At 46.6% G+C, this 27,401-nt stretch overlaps 1 protein-coding gene across 7 annotated transcripts in view; it reads right to left on the bottom strand.

Moving 5' to 3' along the window:
• Positions 1-12,233: 12,233 nt before the first annotated feature.
• Positions 12,234-27,401, bottom strand: part of SLC39A14 (solute carrier family 39 member 14) — an 82,259-nt gene continuing 67,091 nt past the window's right edge. For 5 of the 7 annotated variants that reach the window (XM_067039851.1, XM_067039852.1, XM_059072475.2 and 2 more), the window contains 8 exons: positions 25,499-25,776; positions 23,303-23,489; positions 19,908-20,077; positions 17,710-17,832; positions 17,039-17,227; positions 16,714-16,921; positions 15,439-15,623; positions 12,234-13,188 (listed from right to left, as the gene is read on the bottom strand). In XM_067039851.1, the coding sequence (XP_066895952.1) occupies positions 13,042-13,188; positions 15,439-15,623; positions 16,714-16,921; positions 17,039-17,227; positions 17,710-17,832; positions 19,908-20,077; positions 23,303-23,489; positions 25,499-25,776 (1,487 nt within the window). In that variant the 3' untranslated portion in view covers positions 12,234-13,041. Of the gene's footprint in view, positions 13,189-15,438; positions 15,624-16,713; positions 16,922-17,038; positions 17,228-17,709; positions 17,833-19,907; positions 20,078-22,161; positions 22,332-23,302; positions 23,490-25,498; positions 25,823-27,401 lie in introns of those variants that run through there. The other 2 variants (XM_059072476.2, XM_067039849.1) reach the window with 2 other exon arrangements.

Raw genomic sequence — 27,401 nt, 5'->3', positions numbered from 1 at the left:
GAGCGACCCAGCAGCCTCTCGGCGGAGCAGTGCACCTCCTGTCCGCTTGGGGCCACTTTGCAGGGAGCCCTTGTCCTCCCAGACCTTCCCCACGGGTGACCTCCCTCCCTTTCGTCGGGGTCTCCCCGCCACTCTGTCTAGGAGTCGTTATCAATTTGATCAGGCTCCTTCCCACAGTTTACCCTCCCCCCAGTCAGGAAACCTATTTAAACCCCTGGTTTAAGTTGTCACATTTGTCGAGAGCGGTTAGTTTAGTAAGTAGGACGTTCGCGTCCATCCTAGTTCTAATCCAGTAGTGCGCGGGGAGGGGCGGTTTCCGAGTGGGTGGATAAGACCCTCCGCTAGGCGCCGTGGCCTCCTCTCTGCCTTTGCACTTGTCAGAAAGGGGACGGCAGCCGGCTCCACGGAGCCCCTGGGCCAGACCTCCTCTGTGCAAGGAACTGACCTTTTCATAAGTTCTGCGTGTCACCTACCCTGCTAGAAGCAATCCCTTCTTCCCCTTTGACGCAGTGACACAGTACCTGCCTCCCCCGGTCATCCTTACTGGGGAACACGATGGGCAAGTCTCCGTAGAGTCAGCAATCTGGCTACTCTGCAGGTTAAAAACTGACCTTTTCTCTCCTTAAATTGTAAGCCGAGAATAGAAACTGTCTTCCCTCATCGAGTACAGTGCCTGGTAAAGTCAAAAAGTATTTTGATTTTAGCCGTGATAGTGGAATAATGAAACTGAGATCCAAGGAAGTATATGCAAATTACAGGCAAACCGGTCTTAACAGTTACTGTGGTGGCCAATGAGTAGTCATAGGTGGCTCTGTACATTTAAATTAAATAAAATTTAAATATTCATTTCTTTAAGTGCACTAGCCACATACGTGCTCAATAGCTACCTGTGGCTAGTGGCTAAATAATTGGATGTGGTAGAAAAGGACACTTCCATCATAGCAGAAAGTTCTTTTGTACAGCTTCCAGATAAAAGATTATAGGAGTTAAACCAAATCTCCTTTAATATAGATTTATGTATTGGAAGGAGATCTGGGGATACACACTGGAGTCAGACCCTGAATTATGCCTTGCAGTTTTGACCTAAGGCCATTCATAGCAATCCCAGCAAGGCAGGAGCACTTGAAGGAGCTGAATAGATTTGGGTTCTGTTTTCTTGGGTCTTGACTTCAGGCTTCCACCCAAGAGAATTGTTCAGATATCCTGAGGAAGTTCTTCACTTAGGAAGTAATCAGAGCTCCACACGTCTATCAAACAGAGCAAATTTCTAATGGTCAAAAATAAATTGGTCTCTGCAGCATAGTAGAGGCTAAAAGTCATCTGGAAGAACATAAACAGGATGGCTAAAAACAAAGAGTTTGGGAAAACATTGCAAACCAATGTGTAGAGATGGATTATCCCATAATAGTTGTGGAAGAAGTAACCAACTATCTGGATCTCAGATATATCTTTGTTTTTTTGGCCACACTGCAGCAGCATGCAGGATCTTAGTTCCCCAACCAGGGATCAAATCTATGACCCCTGCAGTGGAAGCACAGAGTCTTAACCACTGCACCTCCAGGGAAGTCCCTGGGTCTCACATTGGAGCCACTCCTTAACACCAAACTTCATAAGTAATAAAATATGAGAATTAAAACAAGATGGTATTTTTCACATAGCAAAATGGAAAACATTTTTAAAAGGTGACACTCTTGGTAGAATCATAAATTAGCACAATCTCTCTGGAAAGGGATTTGGCAGTATCAATCAAAGAAGATATATGTATGGCCAATGAAAAGATTCTCAACATCGTTAGTCACCAGGGAAATGCAAAATAAACCATACTGAGATACCACTTTACTAGCCTAGTAGAAGAGCTAAAATTAAAGACTCTCAGGCTTCCCTGATGGCGCAGTGGTTAAGAATGCAGGGGACACGGTTTAAAGCTGTGGTCCGGGAAGATCCCACATGCCACGGAGCAACTAAGCCCGTGCGCTACAGCTACTGAGCCCACGTGCCACAACTACTGAAGCCCACCCACCTAGAGCCTGTGCTCCGCAACAAGAGAAGCCACCACAATGAGAAGCCCGCGCACCGCAATGAAGAGTAGCCCCAGCTCACCACAACTAGAGAAAGCCCGTGCTCAGCAACCAAGACCCAAGGCAGCCAAAAATAATTAATTAATTAATTAGTTTTTAAAAATGACTCTCAACACGGAAGTGTTGGCAAGGATGGGAGCAACTCTCCTACATCGCTGGTGGGAGAGTAAAATGCTACAACTACTTTGGAAGTTTCTTGTAAAGTTAAATATACACCTGCTCTATGATTCAGTAATTCTACTCTTGGGTATTTTACCCAACAGCAATAAGTACCCAAACAGTAGAATACTACTCAGCTAATAAAAAGGAAATAATTACTGATGCATGCAACAGTATGGATGAATCTCAAAAACATTATGCTGAACAAAAGAAACAAGACACAAAATAGTACAATACTATATGATTTCATTTGCATAGGAAAATGGTTAAATGAAGTATGAAATTGGATGCAACATTATGCATTATGCAAAATCATACTTTAGATGGAAAGATATTGGTTATCATGAGAAAAGCCTCAGGAGATAACGAAAAGTGAAAAAGTACAGTACGGACCCCATATTATTAACAGACAAGTTAACGTATGCATAAAAATACTAGAAGGAAATATTAATATGTTCACTCATTGAATAAATATTAATTAGGTGCCAACTGTTCCAGGCACTGTGCTAGGTAGTAGGGTTACAGTGATGAACTAAAATCAACACAGTTCATACCACCATGGAGCATTAGCTGATGAGGAAAAAACTGTTAACAGTAGCCATCTCTTGGTGGTATGATTAAAAGTCACTTATAAAAAACAATTTTCTGTATTTTACAGATTTTCTGTGGTGAGAAAGTATTACTTTATAACTAGGAGAAAAAAATATTTAAATGCTGTTTTCTTTCAAAGGCATGTTGTCCACGGCTATTTCCAGTAGCATTAAATATTCATTTGGGTAACTTTCTGAGAGACTTCTCTGATCAAAACAAAACATCTAGAACCACTCAATGCAAATATAAAAAGAAGAAAACTCTCATTAAGCTCCCTTCCCAAACAATTTTTTTAAATGAATAAGGCTTAAATGTACTGGTGGTGGTGGTAATGTTTTTAGTCATCACATCAGTAGCTCCTGGCAACAACCAGAGGGTTCTATTTCACTCAGCTTGTACACATATCCACCTGGCCTGGGTCAGCTGCATTTTCATTTAATTGATGAATTTGATTCTCTTTCCTTTTACTTTCTGCATTGGTCAGAACCGACTACTTAAAACTATCAAGATTCATGCTGAATTGGCAATTCTACTAATTTCTTCAAATTTAGGTTTCCATGTTACAGGTCTTGTGAGACTTGGTATATTTCCTTATGACACTCCCTAAGCACTTCATAAACCTTAATTAATGATTAACTCTTCTAAGAAATAATTATGAATGCTTTTAATTTAACAAAAGAACAGGGAATCCTAGTTTCCACTGCTGTACAAAAGTAACCTGGCTTCAGTTTCTACGTGTATGAAGCCATTAAATATTAAACTTCTGTGTTAAATGCAGAGAACTGCAGAATATTTTAAAAACTGCAATAAAATAGCAAAAGGTATTTTATAGTGTATAATCTCTAATTTTATATGAAAAAGCACTAAATAAATGTTTTTATTAGTAATACATATTGTATGGACTTTGTATACAAAATATATACATTGTATATATTTTACTCATATCTTCCTATGAGTGCATTTAATTTTGATTAAATTACCTAAGAATGGACTCCTCCCACCACAGTTGAGGTCTAAAAAAAATTAACGACTCCATATTAAAAAAATATATTTTTTTGCAATTGGAAAAACATGGCCTAAAGCAACATTCTACCGATCATAGCCTATGTACCAAATTTATAATCTCTTTAGACTTTTTTTGTTTTGTTTTGGCTTTGCCGTGTGGCTTATGGGATCTCAGTTCCCTGACCAGAGATTGAACCCGGGCCCTCAGCAGTGAAAGCATGGAGTCCTAACCACTGGGCCGCCAGGGAATTCCCCCCTTTAGACTCTTGTAAGTAAAAAATGGGAATGAAAGTTTTGCTGACTGTTAAATATATATTTACAGGTTGATATTCAGGCCATTTGGGGGGTAATATGCAAACCTCTTAACAGTGTGTTATCCCTTGGTCTTCCTGGGAGAACCCAATACTATAACTGTGACAAGGATTGGGGAGCCCCAAAGCTGCCATCACCCCCTATTACTTTTGTTTAAATCCTTACGAAGTAGGAGAGAAAATGGCGGCAGTCATTACTGGCTACATAATACAGTACAGTCTAGGAGATTAGAATTTAATACCTCTCTCATACCTGGGCTCCAGCATTGCACAGGTAAGATGCCATAGGTAAACGTCACAGGCATTCATCAAGTTGCTTGGGCCACAAATTTAGAGTTAGGGGCCAGGTAGAGAGGGAGGCTCAATCCCTCACATACCATATCCTGTAAACCTACTCCCCCTAGAGTCCATTTTTCCATACAACAGATCTTTCTCAAGTCTGATTTTTGTCATTCCTCTGCTTAAAACCCTCAAGTGTCTCCTTTTTTCCTGAAAGTGATCTACTTCTTAGTAGACTTCTGTCTACTTCTTTGAACTCAGCTCAAACCTCTTCCCTTACATACACTACAATTCAGACATAGTGGCCTTGTTTATACTGTGTATACTGCAATTTATACAAATAACCTCAAACAGACCAAGCTCATTTCTGTCCCAGAGCTCTTGCATTTGCTGTACCACAGGGTTTCAAATCATTCCCTCCCCATCCAGGTCCCAACTATAAATGAAATAAAGGTTTTGAGTATATTTTTAAGTGCTTTGGGGTATGTGTGAGAAATGTGTGGGAAAGCATGTATTTTTCAGTTTCTCAAAGGAATCCAGACAATAAAATGTTAATGACCACTGGTATAGAGTTTTAATTTATAAAGCGCTTTCTTATACATTTACTTCTCATTAACGTTTATGCAGGTAGATAGTATAGAAATGATCATTTCTACCTCATAGATAGACATTGAGGTGTGAAGAGGTTAAACATATCAGAGTTCACACAGCCAGTCAGCGATGGAACTGACACAAATCCATTCTTTTGGACTCAAAATCCTGTGCCCTTTTGGCTGAAGACCAAGACAGAGTCCATTCTTGCTTATCTTCATTTGCTTCAAAAACATCAAAGTTAAACACTTTTCTAAGGGCTTTCTTATTTAAACTAGCTTATAAGGCTGCATTAAAATTTTCAACGAAAAAAATTTTATCATCAGCTAGACCAAGGCAGTTTTCAAGCAGAAATTTAATGTATGAACAAAGGAATGCAAAAGAGTTTTCTGTTAAGCTAAGTAGAGCATAATTGGGGAAATAGCTTTGCAGGAATAAATTTAACACACCTTAAAACCAAATGAAAATAATGTTGAGATCTCTAATGTTTAGATTTTACCTGCCCTTTTAGTTAGCATACACAACTGAACCATCTATCCTGAAAAATCAATTTAATCTAATTTTTTTTAAAAGTTAGTTTTCCCAGAAAAGAAAAATCTAAATTTAATCTCTTTCTCCTGCTCATGTAGTTTTCAAGAGAAATGGGATGGGGGGGGGGAAATCTACATTATTTGGAGAATTACCACAAAATATTTAAACCATGTGAATTTGGCAGCAAAGATATTTCGTCTCAAGGGCCATGCCTGTGTAATGACCTATATAGGAAAAGAATCTGAAAAAGAATGGATGTATGTACAACTGATTCACTTTGCTGTACAGCAGAAACTAACACAACATTGTAAATCGACTATACTCCAATCAAAAAAAAGGGGGGAGGGCATGCCTGTAGGATACAACCAGACACCAGCTTCAAAAGAGCTTGCTTCATTAACCTCAAGAACTTAAAGGGAACATGTCACTTGAAAGACTTTCCTATTCTGGGAGGATACAGTAGATCAAAGAGACTTTTTTCCTTCCTTATGAGCATCTATAATTAAAGACCTAATCCTTTATTTTAAGGAAGAAAAAAATGTGTCCTTTATTGAATTAGTTGTTTTCTTTTCCTTAAAACCCATGAGGTTAACGTCATGTTTTGGAAGGAATTTCCTTTTAACCAGTCTGGGTGTCATTCTTAGATTTTGGTGCATATAAAAATGTTAGCCTAGCAGGGTGTCTGCCTGGTGTCTTGGGACCTGCCGCCTTCCCTGGACAATGTGAAGCCCAGCACCCAATCCCCACTGCCTGCAGAGGCCCAGCTTCATGCACAGCAAGGGCAGCAAAAGGAAGGACAGCCTGGAACGGAGAAGCATGAATCCATCCACTTACAGGGTGTGTCCACCGCTAGGTGCAGGCAGCGATAACCATGGTAGCCAGGATTTCTCCAATGAGGACCAGTTCAAGCTCCACTACAGGGTTCGAGGGCCTCCCCTGGGCAGCTGCAGTGCCCACAGGTGTGGCAGTGGACACTGATGGAGACATTTTCAAGGAGGCAGACTATGACAACCATTGGGTCAGCATCTTTTCTTCCGAGGGCAAGTTCAAGACCAAGATTGGAGCTGGTTACCTCATAGGCCCCAAGGGAGTAGCCATAGAAGTGAATGGACATATCATTGTGTTTGACAAGTTGCTGCATCTTTACCTTCTGGCCCAGTGACAAGCTGGTTGGCCATTTTGGGGGCCATGAGGCCACTGACCAACACTTTGCAGGGCCCCATCTTGTGAACAAGAATGAGATTGTAGCGATAGGTTTCCATAACCATTCCATGAAGGTGGACGGGGCTGGCAGAGTTCCTCTTCAGGTTTGGCTCCCACAGGAGGGCAACGGGTGGTTCAACGCCCCCCACGGGGGTACCTGTGGATTCCAGCGGCAGCGTCCTTGTGGTTGACCAGGGCAGCGCGGCACCCAGGTGTTGCATGGCTCTGGGTCCTTCCTGTCCTCGTATCAAGTCTGCAGAGCCATCGTAGCACCCATGGAGCCTGGCACTGACCTCCGATGCCCCCGTCGTGGTGGCAGCCTATGCTGGTGTCAACAAAAATAATCGATTAACAATCTATAATAGGAATAGAAGGGGTTTTTTGAGCCAAGCTGAGGACTACAGCTTCAAGAGAGCATCTCAGATAACTCTGAGGAACTGCTCCAGAGAAGCATGGTTTTCAGCAGTTTTATATGTTGTCAGAACAAAGAACATTAAACAAGTCAGGGATACATCCCTTCAAGGTTAAAAAAAAGATCAGCACTACACAGCGAGTCAGTGTGACCTTGGCATCTGGGAAAGGAGTCCTATCATTGCAGGAGTATCAGCATTGGTGTCCCAGGAAGGGAGACATCTAATCTTTACTTTTAACATGGACATTCTTTACTTTGGGCCAATGTACCCTTTTCTTAATAATTAAAGCAGATGAGGCCTATGCTACACCAGTAGCTGCATGGAGGCCCGGCCTAGCTCACGCAGGGATGTACCTAGGGGTGGCTGGACAAGAGGTTCTGGCCAGAATCTGGCAGCCCTGAACGTGGGTCGTGGGCATGGGTGCCCTGGTGCCTTCCTCTTCCCCGTCTCCCAACCCCAGGGTTGCTCTTTATTTACTCGTTTCTTGCTTTTAACTGGGTGGGCCCAGACTGTGGTCTCACTGATGTCTGCAAAGCTTCCCCCTACCCTTTTTACACACCTCCCCCGTCCCCTCAATCTTCTCCCCACTCCCCCAGCCTGGGGCGGAACAGCCTGGTACTCCAGGGCACAAGGCCCTCTGATGGTCTGTTTGCCACCCTTCACACAAAGACAGCAATACCCCATCTCTCTTATGAAACGAGTTCACACAGAAAGCCAAATGTAGGACGACGTGTATTTTAAGAGCCCATTTCACATTTAGAATTACCTCATCAAAAAATTTCTTTCCAGGGGCCTCTGCTAGGAATTTCCTGATGGTTTTCTATTACATATATGTATTTATAACAACCTGTGGATTGTTGCCTAAGTTCATTCTTAGGCAACCTCAATAGAGAAGCAAACCACAGATGGAGAAAAAAAAAAAGAAATCCAGAGCCTAATGGAAGAAAGAACTACTTCGTGGCTTCTGATTGCCAGAATCAGAACACTTTTAGGTTATTCCTTAACTATAACTGATTCCACTATTTCGGGATCCCATCCACTGCTAGGGTCAAAGATTGCTGTTATACAGGAAGGGTAGTCTAACTCCCTTCCTTCATTTAAAATAAAGAAACATCTGGCAAGAATTGTGATGTTGAAAAGAAAAATTTTTTTTGGCTGACAGATCTAAACATACTTAGCTGTGAGATGATAAGGACCTATGGATCTTTTCCAACCACCATTTAAAAAATATATATTTAAATGGAATATAATTCAGTTTATTCCAGAAGGATGAAAAGGATTCACTTATGCTGGGATTCAAACCTATCATTCTTGAGAAGTCCACGTGTATTGCACTAGATCACTAAGAGTACAAAAATCTTTAAAATAGATGAGCATTTTGTTTTCCCACAAATCAAAAACCCTGTGTCCACGTTTGGTGCCTTCATTATTTCTCGAAATGGATTTTGCTCAAATCAGATCTCAGCATCACTGAATGGTAAAGAAGCGTGTGCAGAAGCAACCTGATAGGAGAAGGGCGTTCACCTTCCCCCCAAAATGTCCTGAATGGCTTAGCTGGTTAGCGGTATCACAAAGAGATGGCTGAGATCAAAGTTTTAATCTTCTTAGTGACCTGTTTACTCTGCTTAGCTCTATTCTATACTGGCCACAAATTCACCTCTCAAATTTGTTTCTAAATAAAGAAGGACCAGGAAACAAGGCGTTAGCAAAACCAACACCAAAGAAAGGAAAACACAACAGGAACTGCTGCCAGTGGAAAAGGAGCCCTTCCATCAACACAGAACTTGCAGGCATTTCATTTCGTCTTTTCATTCATTCTTTCTGTGTGGCAGGTGCTGGTATCACAGAAAGAAACCAGGTATATAGCCTCTACCCAGAAGGAACTCAGTTTATAAAGAACAAGAGAGATTACAGTGCAAGTCCAGTAACTGAGGTGTGAACAGGGAGGCAATAATACCAGCCTAGGCAGGCTCTCCAGAGGTGGCACAAGCCAAAGGACAGAGTGACTAGCATTTTGAACAGCTGTAGCAGACATTAGTCCAATATAGTAGCTACTTAGTGAAATTTAAAATACCAACAGGAGCCACTTAATATATTATTCTCGAGTTTTAAAAAAATGGGAGGACTGAGCAACAGGCATTTGGGAAACTCTAATGTATGTATTAATAAGATGGCATCAATTCTTTTACCCCACGGCTCATTTTTGTGGTCGAAGATAAACAACAGATCCCTGGCCCCTTGAATGAATTGGAATAAGAACAGGTTTAGAATTTTAAGTCTCAGGACAGAATGGTTCCCTGTAAGACGTACAGGAGATGTGGTTTAAATGAGCCAAGTGTACTCTCCAAGTTTCAAATCATGGATTTATACAAGTGAAAACAGTGTGACAGAAAGCTCTTGTTAGGAAACACCACAGTTCTTCCATCACTGACGAAGTCATGGGCTCCATTAAAAGATACGTTAATCATTTAAAGTGAGTATGTTATGCTACCTGAGGTTCCTTCTAAAACCCCTCTCCAAATGTAAGCTGGACCAGTAAAATGAAGCTTTATAAGTTAGCAAGACACCACCCCCATCTTGTGTTCAACAGTCTTCATTACACCCACGTTATTGCCAAAGATGACACTTGCAATTCAAGTTACAGAATATAGCTTTATTTATAGAATCTTACAAATAAAAACATTTACAGTCCACATAACTTAAGTTATTTTTTTCTAATTTATCCTCATAACACCTGAGTTATTTAAAAAAAATACTGTGATGGAATTGCAGAACTGTAAAAGGAAATATGAATAATAAAAATCTAACCTCTCTCTTTTGCAAAAATCAGACAACTTTTCATTTTTTAAGCAGATTTCCAACATATTACCATCTCCACATTACCATGTGGAACAGGACTTACTAAAAACAGGTCTTAGGATACCCGAACAGAGAAGCCTTCTTTTTAAAACCCAGGGTGAAGGACCAATGAAGGAAAGACCTAAGTTGACACCAGACGCAAAAAACCTTTGGGGCAAGGACAGAAGGCAACGTGCAAGCCAGGCTGAGGGTGAGAAGCAGCAGAAGCACCTGGGTCGCTGCTCCTGCACGTGACACATACTTTCCTTGTTATCCTTAATGGGAGCCGGTCCACGCGGAAAGGGAGGGAGAAGATGCTAACGCCAGAGGTGAAAAAGGTCCTCAGAACTCGATACTCCTCAGACTTCTAATATGTACAAATGCTTAAAACAGCAAATCCAACACTTCAAAAAGAAATGGCCCCATTTTCAATTGAGGAAAATCTGTTGCCAATGGCAACACATAATCAGTTGCACGATTTCAGTGTCTCCACCCCTAAGCTCAAACTAGGACTGGCCTCTGGACCAATTAGTTTGAAGAGAATTTCCCTTTGAGGCAGCTGTCTGCGAAAGGAAAGTTAGCTCTTAATATAGGTGTGCATGAGAAGGGAAGGCACCCTGCTACTTCGTATTTTATTTTTCAATTTGCTCAAGGTTACTTTTTTTTTTTTTTTTTAAGCGGTACGCGGGCCTCTCACTGTCGTGGCCTCTCCCGTTGCGGAGCACGGGCTCCGGACGCGCAGGCGCAGCGGCCATGGCTCACGGGCCCAGCCGCTCCGCGGCATGTGGGATCCTCCCGGACCGGGGCACGAACCCGTGTCCCCTGCATCGTCAGGCGGACTCCCAACCACTGGCCACCAGGGAAGCCCCTCAAGGTTACATTTTTGAGCTCTTCTCCTAAAACTAGAAACCCACTAACTCTTACCTAGGATTCTACTCCAAGAATAACAGTATTTGTAAGGAATCTATAGGGGATGCTAAAGTTATAAATTTAATACATCCATGTGAATTAAGGGAAGCAAAATCTTCTGAAGTCCTAAGGTTTGAGTGTTATTTCCTGCTAGCTCCTGAAAGCGGTTTGAGGGAAATCAAACAGAAAAGACAAAGAATCGTCTTAAAACAGTCACAATGACAATAATAATGACAATATAAAAAGTTAGATTCCAACATTCAAGGAATTGGTTCTTTGGTAAAGACTGGACCGTAACCCTACCAGGAGTCTGTCTTGATAGTTCATCTAGAATCGTGAGAGCTGACTTTTCCTTCTTCTGCCCATTCTCAAATCTATCAAAGTCAATAGGCAAGATGAGAGAAACTTATAAAGCATCACCAGTGGTCTTCCCACATGTTCTTTTCAAGAACAGTCCTGGTTTGACGGATGTCTCCCAAGGCGGTGGGGCGGGGTGGGGGGCGGGGGTTGGCGGGGTGGGGCAAAAAGCCAGGGTAGATGCTGCTTTTAACCACCATAGAATGGAACGTTTTCCTGTCAGAACGGAAAAACTCACGGGTGGTGGCGACGGACCAGGACTCGTCAGCCACGTGCACAAGTCAGTTCGCGCACACAGCCCCTGGGCTGCGACTGCGGGCACCGCTGAGGAAGGCTTCCGGAGAGGTCGGCTCCCCAGAGTGGCTAAAGAATCTCACGTTATCAATATGATAATAATAAAGCAATTCACCTAGTGAACCTGGAGATTAGCTCCCCTCGAAGCCAGAGCTCTGAGGAGAGGGCTCCACAGAGCCGGCGGCTGGCCTACGGTCTCACACACAAGCCTATCAACCCGTTTTTCTGAAGAGAGTTAGAGCAATTCCTGTTCGGTTCAATACAGGATTCGCCCTTGCTCGTGTGGGGTGGGGGAGGAAGGGGGAACCCCAGACGGTGCAGCAGAACCCACGGGTCCTCTATTCTGCAAACCCCAGGGATGTCCCCAATCCAAGCTCTGGACCTTCCATCTCAGAGTTCTATCACTGTTACTTATGGAAATTAGTAAACCCCAAATGTTGGCTGCACTGATTCCATTTCTGATTACCCTTGTCAAGAAGACCACAAGCTGCACTCCAGTTCTGTATGTCAGCTTGCCACCTGTCGGCACAACTGTTGACCAGGGAGGTAAATCTGTGCCGTCTGCCCTGTGACACGGGCATTGTCAATGTGCTTAGCATGTGCTTCCAGGGAGTCTCCCAGGAGATGGGGGGGGGTGGGGGAAAGGGGGTGGAAATCACAGCAAAGCCAACGGATTTCTCACAGGTCTCTCTTCTCTGCCCTCCAGCCTGCCAGTGTTCGTCCAAAAGGAGGGGGGGGGTTCAGGCAACAGGACCTACCTGCTGGCTCACCTGGACGGCCATGAAACACCAGGTGCAGAACCGGTGCCAAGCATCCCCGTGGGAACAGGTAACCATCCTGACAAGACACCCCCCCCCCCATCTCAGGGTGATCCTTGCCTCTCCCTCCCACCCTATTCATCTGCTTCCAGCTTTCAGTTCTCTTTGAAAGAATTAGGCAACTGAACAGATTTTGAAAAAAATAAGAGGGATTCCTGTCTTCTACACCTTCTCTGTAAAAATAGGCGGATTCGCTTAAAAATGGGTCACCTTGAGGCCGAGGAAACACATTTGGATTTATGGGCCCCAAACTATAGATTCACCTCCTGATATTTCGAACCAAGTTGTGGGCCCTGGCTATCTTTCTGCATTGTCGGGCAAAGGATTCAAAATGTCTCAGTGCTGGTTGGAAGAGAAAGAGGCCAGGGCAACCAGAGAAAAAAGTCAGTCTTGTCTTTTAAGCTGCATTCAGTTCCAGAATCACTCTGAGGAAGAAGAGGAAAGGGAGAGAGGCACTACCTAGAGGCTGGTTACCAGGGCAGCTTATTCCTAGGATACAGCATTTTAAAAACAGCTAACATTTGTTGAATGCAGGAATACAGTCTCCATGTCACCGTTTTTAATAGAACTGCCTCTTCCGAGGTGCTTCCTGGATGAGGAGTCCTTGGGCCTCGGATCGGCAGCCAAGGGCCAGACCGCCAATCCGCCGGCTCCTGGCAGGGCCCTACCCGATCTGGATCTGTCCCGAATACATCGTGAGGACCAGCATGATGCTGAAACCAGTCAAGAGGCCCAGGTTCTGGATGACAAAGGGGATCAAGACACTGCCCTTCCTTTCATCCTCTTGGCAGACCTCGTTCATCTCAGGGAACTGAGGAAGAAGGAAAAAACACGAGAGCTGCAGTTCCTTTCTTAACCTTTGAGGGCAGGACAATTCAGTCATATGTATATTACCTAACAGTTATGACAACATTTACTATTATTACATTTTTACATTAGAAGGCCACCACAATCATTAGTATAAATATATGATTATAATAGTTATAATTAAGATATATAATATACGATTGGTTTACAAAGAAAATCAACAGCAGTCACTTCTAGAACTTAAACGTTAGAGCCTTCCTCCAAGACGGTTACCACTACTTTACAGCTATGGCAGTGAAACAAAGTATTACACATGCATGTAAACCTGGATGTGTTTAGATGCGGACTAAAAATAACCACTTGGATAAAAAATTATTGTGATCTTTAAAAACACTTCAAAAGGTCTTTTTGCTATCAGAATGTTGTCACTTGTTTGGGAAACTCAGCAACCATGTAAGGGGCCAGAGAACGTAACTAAGCACTGCCATGCCTCAAGACCTCTGGCTGCTGGCCAGCAAGGCAGGTGACAAAAATACCCTAACCCCAGGGAGGGCCACCCACCGGAGAAGAGAATCTAAGATGTTTCCATGGGCTGAGGATGGACCACGGTGGTCAGCGCTCTCATCATCTCATCAGAAATACTACTTTCCGGGACTGCTCTGCTGGCGCAGTGGTTAAGACTCCGCGCTCCCAATGCAGGAGGCCCAGGTTCGTTCCCTGGTCAGGAAACTAGACCCCGCATGTCACAACTAAGGAGCCCGCCTGCTGCAACTAAGACCCAGCATGACCAAATAAATAAATAAATATTAAACGAAAACAAAAAACTGCTTTCCGAGGATATGGCAAATAACTCATGCAAACCTGCCAAAGAACCGTCATGCCAACGAGGAAGGAAATCAACCTTGTTAGTTATAAAGATGCAACAAATCAGGTATTAAACTAGCAAACGCAAAACTACTTAAATGGTTATACCAAACGTCAGCGGGTACGATGTACACTTTCAGACACTGCTAATGATGTAAATTAAAGAAGGGTAAGCTTTTAATTTTTATTTTTATTATTTTTGTGGTACGTGGGCCTCTCACTGTCGTGGCCTCTCCCGTTGCGGAGCACAGGCTCCGGACGCGCAGGCTCGGCGGCCATGGCTCAGGGGCCCAGCCGCTCCGCGGCATGTGGGATCTTCCTGGACCGGGGCACGAACCCGTGTCCCCTGCATCGGCAGGCGGACTCCCAACCACTGCGCCACCGGGGAAGCCCAAGAAGGGTAAGCTTTTTAGAAAGCAATTTGGCTATACATATTAAAACCTCAAACCACGCATCCCTTCTGAACCAGCAATTCTTGTTTTGGAGAAGGTAAACCCTCTCACCAAATACTACTGCTAATGAGAAAAGGATGCTTTTAAAGAGTATGCAACATGAAAAATGTCTAGGATGTATTAAGTAAAAAAAGAAACCAGGATATAAAATTGTGTACTCCATGTGATTAGAGTTATTTAAAAACAAACACAATGCATTGAGATGAAAAAGAAACAAACCCAAGTGTTGTTGTTTTGGGGGAGAATAATTATGGGTAATTTCCTCTCCTTCCCTCCATCCCTCCCCCATTCTTTATCTATAAGTCTCTATTCTGTAATACTTAAAGTAAGGACCCTGGAGTTGAGATACATCATTTTCTTTAACGACATATGCTAAAGGAACATAGGCCTTTCATCCTTTAAAATCTAATGTCCCCTTAAAAGGCATTGAACAGTACACCTTTATTTACAAATCGTGTGGCATGTGACTTGATTCCTCAATAAAGTTATTATTGGTGGCGCAGCGGTTAAGAATCTGCCTGCCGATGCAGCGGACACAGGTTCAATCCCTGGTCCGGGAAGATCCACGTGCCACGGAGCAACTAAGCCCGTGTGCCACAACTACTGAGCATGAGCTCTAGAGCCCACGAGCCACAACTACTGAGCCCACACGCTCTAGGGCCTGCGTGCCTAGAGCCCGTGCTCCACACCAAGAGAAGCCACTGCAACGAGAAGCCCGCGCACCGCAACGAAGAGTAGACCCCGCTCACCGCAACTAGAGAAAGCCCGCGCACAGCAACAAAGACCCAATGCAGCCAAAAATAAATAAATCAATCAATTTATTTAAAAAACAAAAACAAAAAAACTAACTAACGTCCCTTAGCTGTCCTCCCAATCCAATGAATTTCGTAACCCAATCCAGTTTTGCCTACAAGGCATCAAAGCTATGGAAGACTTACCATATCAGCCAGAGAAATATACAAGAACATTCCTCCAGCCAGGGCAAAGATCCAGTTGGCAGAGAAGTGGCTGCCAGCTAAGATGCCGAAGGCCAGGCCCACGTAACAGCAGCAGGCAGAGAGGAAGTTGAAGAAGAGAGCCTGCTGGATACTCATGCCGGCATTGAGCAGGATGACAAAGTCTCCTATGGTGGGGACAACAAGAGGGGAGGGTGTGGACAGAAGATTCATACTAGGTCGTGGGACACACAACTTGATGAGGACATGCTTAAACGCTGGGTGGAGTGTGGGTGAAAATCAAGATGGCCCCAGACTGGAGATCACCGTGACAAGACTAGGGCCCCCTTCCCCACCACGCCGAGGAGCTGTCTCCATCTGTGAGGCTGGGAGTGTACAACCAGCCTAGAGGCTGAAAACAATGCACAGGGTTTTCAAAAGAGAAAACCATCTAGCAATGGCCTCATTTCTCTTTTGATTGATGGTGAAACAGAAGGAGCTTCCTTCCTCAAAACTGCAAGGAATGGTATTTTTCGAAAACAAAATTGAGACTGAGAGAAACTAAAGTAATTTGCCCAAAGTCACAAGCCAATAAATGGCAAAGCCAGGACGTGACCTTGAGTGTCTGAGCCTCCAAAAAGTCTAGGCTTTTTACACCCTCCCTCTGATAAAACCAAGGACCTTCCAACCCCTGGTTCATCTCTTTCTTCGACCCACCAGACTTCTAACATACATCTCAGCCTTTGGAAGATTAATAGGATGTAAGAGATAACCTAGATATTGAGCACTTAGAATAGTGGATGGCACGCAGTAAGTCCTTTTCACTATTTTTTCCTTTTGTTTCTTACGATAAATCAATGAGGTAGGTACCAGTATTAAGCCCAGGGTAGAGGTGAGGAAACAGCCACAGGTTATGGGACTATGGGGAAACAGCCATCCCGGTAAAAAAATGCCATCATTTCCAATGTTCAGTTTTCTTTCTTTTCTTTCTTTCTTTCTTTTTTTGGCCATGCTGCGTGGCATGCGGGATCTTAGCTCCCTGACCAGGGGTCGAACCCGTGCCCCCCGCAGTGGAAGCGGGGAGTCTTAACCATTAGAAAGCCGGGGAAGTCCCGTCCAATGATCAATTTTCAATTATTAACTCAGCTGTTGAGAATTAGCGGTTTGATTTCACATAGCATAGAGAATGTGTTAATTAATTACAATGTGTGTTCTGAAGTTGGGGAAGGGGTCGGCACAAGCAGAAGGGGCTGGGAGGCGGGGTGTCAGCACACTTGCCTAGCTCGTGTGGGAACTCCTCGCAGAGGATGGCCACCGAGGTGCTGATGCCTTGGAAGACGGACACGGTGAAGGAGGCGCCAATAGCCAGGCCATCGATGAAATTATGGAGGCCGTCACTCAGGGTGATCATCCAGGCCAGCGTGCCGATGTCAGAGTAGCGGACACCTTTCAGCCAGTAGCAGGCGCTCTGGGAAGCCTGCATGTCCTGCAAGAAAGCCCCCCTGTCAAAGGGTGGACGACGGACCTTCAAGGTAGGCCCGAGTCATCAAGGCCATTACCGCTTAAGGGCCCCTGCCTGCCCAGCAGTGGACGGCCTGCTGACCTGGACAGAGAGGGAGCCCACGATGACCTTCTCGTCCATCACAGGGGCCTTCCCATCCAGCTCGCCACTGCAGCGCTGAGGGATCATGTGGTCCAGGTCCCCGTTCTGCAGCTTCTCCGTCACCCCCTCCTCCTGGTCCTTCTGGGAAGGGAGCGTCTCAGAGGCATAATGGCTGTGTCCGTGGTGATGCTGGAGGGACCACAGGGAGGGGTCAGGTCGGTGCAACGCTCACCGAGACCACCCACCCGGCAGGAGCTCCAAGCACCGGGAAGACCTCACTCCCACCATCCAAGAAAACACAAGCAGGCAAGAGGACAGAAACCTAGGGCAAGGTGTTGGAAAAAGCTGAATCGAAGGACCTGTGGTGCTGCCGTGGGACGGATCTCAGAGGAGTGACCTGAGGGCCAACGCTCGTTCCTGCCAGGAGGCACGGCAAAGAACGTTTAGAGCTGCTCCTCGCAACGGCTGATGATTCGCCCTCACCCACTGCTAATACCCTCCTGAGGTGAAGTGAGATATCTACTCATGAAATAGTTTGTGGGTTTGAACCCATGGCGGGAGGACCCAGGTAAGCTCACTGGATTGGCACTGAGGTGACACCGCTACCGGACACATTTCTGACATGGATGCTCTCCCTAGAGGCGCTTCTTTTACCAACGATTAGGCCTCACCTCATTTTTCTGCTTAAGAAGCATCTTCAAGACCTTCTCTGTGAAAAAGAAGAGATAAAAGCCCCCAAACACCACTGCAGACTTGGAGACATAATAATCTTCCAGAGGGTTGAAACCAAAAGCCTGTGGACCCAAGAAAACAAAATGAGTTTAAGAATAGAAAATCTTCACTGGTCCCCTCTCATCTCTTTAACCACTTGACTCTAGGAAAGGAAGAGACCGGGACAACGCTGCCATGTACTCAATCCCTTTCCAGCAAAAATCTAACCCTTGATGTTTCCCTAATGTCACATCACCAGACCTGCTGGGTTCTCTCTAGCTTATTTTCTGATGCAAAAGACAGATCGTCTTTAGAATTTTACTCTCAGGAAGAACAGCCTTGGATGTGCCTTTCTACTTTTAAGGAGGACTCTGTCTTCATTTCTCCTGGAGCTTTGCTACAAGGGCAGACTCTGCCGGCAGATTCCATCTTTAAGGAGGAGACACTCGTGTTTGTTTTCATCGTTATATAGCGTTCCTGGCTGATCTGCCTGTAAACACACAGGGAGATGGTACAGTTATACCTTCTAAAATGGGAAATCCTTTCTCCAGTTAAATGGTAAGAATTGCGGCATCTTCCTGACCGCAGACCTCCCAGTGACCACAAAGCCAAGAAAGCAGACTGTGTGACTGCATGTGTCAATTTTGGGGGTTTTGTCTTGGTTTCTGGAAACTTCACTTATTATGGCCAAAAGAAAGAAAGAAAAATAAAAAAGAATCCATTGGGAAGCAGACAGGAGTAGAAATCAGGAGAATTCCATTCTCAGCGATGCTGCTGACTTGTGCAGGGGGGCCTTGGGAAAGTGTCTGCTGACCTGCTCCCAAGTTTTCTGATAGGAAATGGACCTCTCGAATAAACGCCAGCCTTCTCGTGAATAGGTCCCAGATAAAAGACCATCAGTACCAGGAACTCCGGGCTGCTTAAAAGCTAAGTGTTTTTCTCTTCTATTTTAAAGGGACGAAATGCAATCTCTTAGAGTAGTTTTCTAAGAGACATTAAAGGTCAAGTTCTAGAACAGAAATTACTCATTCCGGCCAACTTTCCAGGAGAGTCAAATCATCTTAAGGAAAAGTGGAGTGAAAAGAGGCAACTAACAGTTCTCCACAAAAAGCACTAAGATATGAGCTCTTGTGCAGGTCAGATTCCGCATCTGTTAAATGGGTACAACATTCCTTGTTTCCTACACATCACAGAGGTGATCTAAGGATCAACTCAGAAGACACAAAACCGCATCTTGGAAAACAAAGTGCTCTAAGGAGCCCGGGGCGTCATCTTTCTGCTTCACCTCCAGCTCATCCAGGCCCGTCAGACTAACCCACAGTGAAGCGCCTCGGGGTCCCTGCCATCAGCAGGTCTACGCAGAGACCACACGGGATCAGAAACTCCTCCAAGACCCTGCTAAGCCTTACAAACACTGGGCTCCTCCTCCCTCATGAAGGGTTTCCTGGTTAGCCCAGGCGGAGGGGCAAAGGTGCCATCAACATGTGTGAGGCCAGACTGGTGGGTTCTCTCCAGCTTATTTTCTTTCTTTTCTTCTTCTTTTTTTTTTTTTTTTTTGCCAACAGCAAAACTTTACTGCGCACCTATTATATAAAGGCCTTTCCATGGATTAGGAGCTCATTATTTAATCCTCATACCTCTCTAGCTTATTTTCTGATGCAAAAGACAGGTTGTCTTTAGAATTTAATGTCCTACTGAGGAGAAGTGAGCTTTTCATTGAGACCTATGGATTCTGTTGTTGGTGCCCAAAGCTCCAAATTGGGAGCCATAACATGACCTAACTACACTACCTCTCTTCACCCAACAGACAGTGAGCACCCGGTGTTTAAGAAACATTAACTCACGTAACCCTCACGGCATCACCCTGAGGTCCGCCCTTATTATTCTTCCCATTTTACGTATGAGGAAACGGAAGGACAGAGAGGTCAGGTGACTTGCCCAAGGGCACAGAACTTGTGGCCGGTGGAGCTGGGATTTGAACCAGCTCTCAAAACCTCCTCTAAGCTGCCTCTCCTCGCTCGTGCCTACGTCCTAGCTTCACTTTCCTAGAGAGGACCTCCTCTCTAGGCCTTCTGTGGAGTCGGAGGGCCCTCCCACTCTGTCCCGCCATCCCCCAGGAGGCGGCACGCTCCTGTGCAAGGGCCCTGGCTTGCCATACCTCGGGGATGAGCTGGAAGAGGGCGTTGGAGTAGAGGGTTCCAATCGCCAGAGCTATGAAGTAGAGCAGCAGCCTCTTGTAAAAAGTCTTCTTCATGAAGGGCACCACGCTGGCCCCCATCAGGGAGCAGAGGGAGATGATGGTCACACAGAGGAGACCGTACCCCCAGACTGCCGGGGAGGGGGAGCCAGCCCCACCCAGGACGGGGACAAGGGCGAACGCCCCACGGCACGGCAGCCGCCATTCAGGAAGAGAGGTGGAGAGGGCGGGAGGTCGAGTGGGAGGGGTTTTGGTGGATATTAACAAAGGAGGCAAAACAAGAAAAATCAGAGAGACAAGCAGGGAGGGAGAGAGAAACAGAACATTTGTTAGTGATTCAAGTCCGATGAAATTTCCTTCAATCAGCTCAGGAGAAACGGGGAGGAACTCGCGGTGGCCTTGGAACCCCGAGTCTCTCGCCCCTGCTGCCTGGTGGCTGAGTCCCGCCTGCTAGCTGCTGTGCCTGGCAGGGCAGGTCCTGCCTTGGCCTGTAGCCAAGGTGTGCTCAGGGCTAGCCAGGGGCTGCCCAGCAGACTTTGGACTCGAGCGCTCTATGGAACAGGAAACCAGAACAAGGGGAAGAGACCAACAGATTGTTGCGCTGCCGTGTTGGCATGTCTGACCCTTGCTATGCAGGTACGTGGGACACTCCCCGCATCTGCTCTGCTCTGCGCAGGACGCAATGAAGTCAGACGTGCAGGGCAGAAGGGACGGACAAGTAAGGCCCGATGGCCACAAAATCCATTCTCTGAACATCTCGGGTTTTGTTGCCCTTTTTCTTCCCCCTATGACCTTGTTTTGTTTTTTGTTTTTGTTTTCGGCTATGCCCCGAAACTTGCAGTATCTCAGTTCCCCGACCAGGGACTGAACCTGGGCCATGGCACAGGAAACCCGGAATCCTAACCACTAGGCCACCAGGGAACTCCCTCAGGTTTTGCTTTATTTGTTTGTTTCCATTTGCTCCGAGAGGGCTGCAGTGTAGAGAACAGAGTTCCAAGATCACCCCGTCGAAAAATATTTCCTCTACCATTTCCCAGTGTCACACACTCCGGGCAGGACAAAAGTGAGCCAGGATGAGGCCTCCCCTGTGAGCCCAGAGGCGGAGTGTGTACCATTATTGTATTCCCATTCAACAGGCAACACAGCATTTCATTTCCAATCTTGAAAAAAAATTAATAAATTTAAGTTCTGGAGCTGAAAAAAAAAAGTAGCCCAAGATGAGGCCTGCCCTGAGAAGTGCTTGCTAGATTCATGTGGAATTCTGACATAGCATCAAGATGGTTCACCTTAAACCAGATTTCTCCCCTCATCATGAAGAGGGAACAGGCAAGGCAAGACGGGGCATCCCATAGAGTCTTTTGATTGGGAAAGGCCAGGCAGCTGCCTATGAATGGTGGGCATAAACATTCCCAAGGAAGGTCCACACATCACCCATCGCCCCACTGCACGTCCTTGCCTGAGCTGACAGGCAGGCAGACTGTCACCTTGGGTCTTATTGTTTTTTAGCTCCTCAGTGGTTACAATTAAAGAACAAAATCAACAAACATTTCAGAACAGTCAAGTAAGGGTGCCAGGAAGTCAGTCCTATCAGGAAAAAGTCAAGATGCAAGGTGTGAAGGACGGTGGGTCTCTTTCCTTTATTTGGTAATTTTGATTTCGCTTTTTTCATTAAATAGTCTTGATTCTATGTTTGGCCCTCTATACTGTGGGTTAGGGCCTGCTTAAAAAAAAAAAGGATCACGTACTTTTTAGGTCAATACAACTTTTCAGTCAGTAACCTCTTTCCTTCCACCTCATTCCAGGTGGATCATCTCTTGGGGGCCACACCTGAGTACGGCCAGGTCCTCTACTTAGAGCAGAGCGGGGTCCAGAGGACCAAGGGCAGGGACAGCGACCACCGGCTGCTCTCCTTTCCAGCCCTGCCGACAGGGCTTAGGAAAGGCACTGACTGGGGAAGGAGGCTGACAGGTCCCCAGCATGGGGGACAAGTGCTGAGAGCCTTGCATCTGACATCCCCTGAAGAGGCCAGAGGCAAACCTGGGTGCCCCAGGAGTGAGAGGAGGCCCTTGAGATCCAGAGGCAGAAGTCATTTGCATCCCTTGACATGAGGAAGAAGTTAATGTTTCAGGTGGCGGCTGTCAGGTGCCTTGGAGCACAGGGTCGGGGCGGGGGTGCCCCAGGGAGAGAGGACGCGCACATTTCTTTTCTACTGCACCTCTGGGATGAGCTGGAAGAGCGCGTTAGAGAGCAGCGTTCCAATGGACAGGGCGATGAAGTAAGTGAGCACACGGCTGAAAAACGCTTTCTCTGTGCATGGCAGGACGAGGACTCCCAGGAGAGAGGCCAGGTTAATCAGTGAGACACTGAGGAAACCAAAGCCCCACACTGTGGAGGAACAAGAACAGACGACGGCCTCCATTACTGAGGGTGGAGATACTCTTGCTGCCGGGGGGCAGCCCGTTCTGAACTCAGCAGCAATCGGGGCAGACAGAGATCCGCCAACCCATCAGTAAACGCTTGTTGAGTCCACCTCTTGCTGGGTGCTGTGGAGAAGCCTAAAAATATACACCAAAAGCTGCTATCCAAAAGCAGCTTACCTTTCAGATGGAGGGGCAGATGAAAACATGAAAGGCTATAGACCATAGGAGTTAAATAACGACAGCAGGAAGCGACATGGGGTGTGACACAGGTGGCACGTGCTAGGTACCAAATGCCAGGCCGCTCACACCAGCACGACAGGATCGCAGAAGGTCGATCCAGGCCCAAGGGAGCCGTGCGCACACACAGGCCACGGTGAACCACTGCGGCTAGAGCAGGAGTACCGGGCAGGGGAGGGGGAGGAGGATGAAGTGGGCCGAGGGCAGACTGTGAAAGGCCTTAAATGCTAAACTCAAAAATCAAGGTGTTAGGGCTTCCCTGGTGGCGCAGTGGTTGGGAGTCCGCCTGCCGATGCAGGGGGCGCGGGTTTGTGCCCCGGTCCGGGAGGATCCCGTGTGCCGCGGAGCGGCTGGGTCCGTGGGCCATGGCCGCTGGGCCTGTGCGTCCGGAGCCTGTGCTCCGCAGTGGGAGAGGCCGCGGCAGTGAGAGGCCCGCGTACCGCAAAAAAAAAAAAAAAAAAAAAAAAAATCAAGGTGTTAGCCCCCTGGTAGTTTAAGGAAAACCAAAATGGAAAAGTGACCAAAAAGAGCACCTCGAGGCTGGTCCAAAAGCCCCACGATGGAACGCTCACCAGCCACGCTGCCCGGCCTGGCGATGTGCTGGACCGGTCTTGGGAGTGCACGAGATGCTCATTACTCCAACTCGACCCCCCCCAGACAAACACGGACACCAGGCCCTGCCTTCCCGTGCCGGCTCACCTTCAACTGAGCTGGGCCTCCCCTCTTCTGTCTGCTCGTTCTCCTCATTCTCCTGGTTCTCGGAGGAGCAGGCCCGGGAGTCCAGCTGCTGGAGGATGGTGGGGCAGAACTCCTGGAACTCACGCTCCCCAATCCGCAACTGGTCGCTGAGGTTGTGGGCAGCAAAGAGGTCTCCAGAACTGAAGCACTGAAACCAAGGGGGAGGGGCAGAAAGCCTCTTAGGACCCAAAGTCACACCTTGCCCCTGATGAGCCTTCCAAGGCGGAAAACAGAAGATGCAACTGTCCAAATTTCACGGGACCTGCAGGCTAATTTCCAAGGATGAGAGCAAAGTGGTCCCTAAACTTGAAAGACTGATAAGTAATCTTAGAGATCAGCCACCCATACATACTTCCACTCACCCATCTGTAAGTGGCTACCCAGAGGTTCTGGGAACAACCGAATTCCAATCATGATGACCAGGGTGTGGCTTCTGGGAGACATGCCTCTATGTGCAAACCTGAAGATACAGCTTCTCCCAGATGCCAAATCTGGCCACGTTACAACAGCCCAGGGAGCTATTATAGTAAAATGCAGATTTCACATACTTCTCCAGAGCTATTGAGCACAGGTGTCTAAGAGGAACAGTAGTCTCCTAGACCATATACAGTAATGTCCCCAGCCTGCAGGATGTGTTGGCAGAGATTGGGAAAGGAAGCGGGGGAAATCTGAAGACTCAGGGTCTGCCATGGAGCAAGTGTGGGCTGCCCAGTGGGCATGAGCTCTCAGTTCCCTTGGGAGGCATCAGGTTGAGTGGTTCTCACACACCGTTCCCGTGAAGCACTGCCATTTTACTTCTAATTAGACAGTTACCCGTCAGTCTTTCACTGAGTTTGGTTTTACGTGGCTCTGTCTCTGAGGGAGCCAGCCCTCTGGGAGTGCCGACGAGTGAGGGTTTCTGGGCCTACAAAGCTGGGAGCTGGGACTTCCCTGGGGTCCAGTGGTTAAGACTTCGCCTTCCAGGGCTTCCCTGGTGGCGCAGTGGTTGAGAATCCGCCTGCTGATGCAGGGGACACGGGTTCGTGCCCCGGTCCGGGAAGATCCCACATGCCGCGGAGCGGCTGGGCCCATGAGCCATGGCCGCCGAGCCTGTGCGTCCAGAGCCTGTGCTCCACAGCGGTGAGAGGCCCGCGTACCGCAAAAAAAAAAAAAAAAAAAAAAAAAAATTGCTGCGGGCTGGACTCGGTGACCCCCAAGATCCTGCTGCTGAGCCGGGAGGCCTCTGGGGTCAGGCTGCACGAGCCCCCCAAGGCAGCCGCCCCTCCGACTCAGACGTGCACCACGCCCCCGTGGTTCTGCATACACGCCACATGGCTCCCCCGGCCTGGCCACTCGATCTCTCCAAACTCTGCTCTCCTTCAAGGCGAAGCTCCAGGACACCCCACGCAGAAGCTTCCTTGACCATCTAGTGCACACTCACCCACTTCTCTCATTTCTGAATCCTATGATGACTATACAAGCCACAGCATCTAGCGCTTCATTTGAATATCAGTTAACTCTGTTCTTGGTTGGCTGAGCTTCCCATCTTAACAGTAAACTCCCTAAACATGACTCTTTTTTCTCTATTTCTCACAACACTCAGCACAGGGAACAAAGCAGATATATACAGACGTTGCTGGCTGACTTATATTTGGCTGCCACACACAGCCTCAGACTCTGATTAGCCAAGATGATATGTAAGACAGAACAGAGAACCTGGAGCCAAAAGACCTGAGTCTTAATCCTGGTCCCTCCAGAACTCACTGTGGGTCCCTTAGTATCTCAGTATATACAGGATATAATGAAGATCTGCCACCTGCACGTAGAGGTACTTTGAGGCTCACCTAGGATAACGGGCAAAGGGCTTTGCAGAAACTCTATTAGAAATATTAGCTGACCCGGGAGCTCCAGCTTACCAGCAGTTCCAGGAGATCCCAGTGCAGCTCTGAGGAAGGGTCTGGTGGGCTGAGAGCCCCTACTTCATGGCTGCCCTTTGCTAAGGGCTTCAAAACACCCATGTAGGAGGTTGGGAGGCACTGCTGGAGACTCAGACTAACTGATCCCGACCGCGGGGGAAGCAGTGGCCCCTCTGCTCTGTCATCAAGGCTCGCCTGCCCCCAACTAGATTGGGAACCTTGAAAGGACAGAGACGGTGCTGGGCAGAGCCGAAAGCCTTACCGTCGAGAGGTTCCTCGGTCCCTGCACGGACCGGGAGACGTTGTCCCGGCCCACTCCCACGTCCAGGTGGTTGAGCAGGGCCTTCAGCTGCTGCAGGGTGAGGCTGTCGCCCTCCCCGTAGCGATGCATGAGGTTCTGCAAGAAAGAGGCTGCGCTGATGGCGGGTGTCCCCACGGACACAGCGTGAGCCTCAGGAGCAGCTGTCCACACGCCAAGCAGAGCCAGCAGGAGGCAGCTGGGGAGGGCTGGGTTCAGCAGCTTCATGGTGACAGGGGAGGCTGCAAGAGGAGAAGGCCAGGTGAGGGCAAGGCTTAGGACACCCATCCTCTCCTTCCACACCGGACCCGTCAGCTGCGCTCCAAACAGGAGGCTCTCTCTTCAGAGTCTGAATCTAGTTGCTATCAAAACTGACTCTTCACCCCTTCTCTGAGGCCTCTGCCTAGCTTTTGAGAAAAATCCTTCTTTTGAAACAGAAAATAAAAAAAAACAAATTTAATAGGTTTGACCAAATTTGAAAAGAAAAAAGTATAGAAAAACTATGGGTGTTTAAAGTCCTTATCTTTTTAGAGATACTGAAATCATCATGGATTAAATATCTTACTTGGGATTTACTTTAAAATAACCAAGGAGTGGATATTTGCATTAGAGTATAGATGAGACAAGACTGGTCATGAGTTGGTAATTGTTGGAACTGAGTGATGGGTAGGTGGGAATCCATGATACTATTCTCTCTACTTTTGTACATGTTTGAAATTCTCCAAAGGAAAAAAAAAAAAAAACACTACCACTTAAAGAGGGGGGATAAAAAACAGACTGGGAAAAATATATACCATCAAACATGCCAAAGGATTATTTCTATACTACCTAAATTAGGGAACCAAAATGAAAAATACTCAGTCTTCCTGGCTTGTTAAGAATACAAGTTTAAAAGATGGAGGGTGCTACTTTGCTTCTTATTAAAATAGCAAAACACATTTTTTAAAAAAGATATAAAACCAAATGTTAGTGAGGTTAAACAACAGAATAACATACTTCTGGGGGCTGTATACATAATATGACTCTGGAAAAGTTATATGATAATTAATGTATTTAAATCCTTTAATAACTCTACTTCTAGAATTTACACTAAGAGAAGCAATCCAAGAATAAAAAGGCTATTGGCAGAAAGATGTGTTGTGGTCAAGTGGATTAGATCAATTTCATGCAATAGTATGCAGCTATAAAAAGGAGAATCGCGGGCTTCCCTGGTGGCGCAGTGGTCGAGAGTCCGCCTGCCGATGCAGGGGACACGGGTTCGTGCCCCGGTCCGGGAAGATCCCACATGCCGCGGAGCAGCTGGGCCCGTGAAGCCGTGGCCGCTGAGCCTGCGCGTCCGGAGCCTGTGCTCCGCAGCGGGAGAGGCCACAGCAGTGAGAGGCCCGCGTACCACAAAAAAAATAGAAGGAGAATCATTGAGTTTAATGTTAACTAAAGAAGCAGAACAATTATGTAATCAGAGTTAAGAACTGAGAAGGAACAGAGAAAAAAATGAAAGCTTCCAGTAGAAGGATAGATGATTTTTCTTTTGTTAATCATTTCCCTTTAGTATAGTTATAATTTAATTTGTGAAATAAACAAATACCAGGCGGAGAAAATGAGCCTCCTATTTAATCCAGGCCCAGGAGCCCAGGCACTGCAGTTATTCCCATGCCTCCCCGGGGCACCCGGGGCTCTGGCATGATGCCTCTCGTGGATCACTCCACCTCCCCGACCTTGCTTGGGACAGAGGAACCAGAGCAAAGGGGTTAAGAGCAGGCTTATTGGCACCCTGACTCTGCCGTGTACCAGCTGTGTGATCTTGGGCAAGTTATTTAACCAGAGTCAACATTCCACAATCACCCTGAGAGGTGATAGAGCGTACCAC

Source organism: Kogia breviceps, chromosome 8 (genome assembly GCF_026419965.1).
Source record: "Kogia breviceps isolate mKogBre1 chromosome 8, mKogBre1 haplotype 1, whole genome shotgun sequence".
Lineage (NCBI taxonomy): Eukaryota > Metazoa > Chordata > Mammalia > Artiodactyla > Physeteridae > Kogia > Kogia breviceps.
Note: the sequence above shows the minus strand (reverse complement) of the source record. Positions and strands in the feature narration are given on the sequence as shown.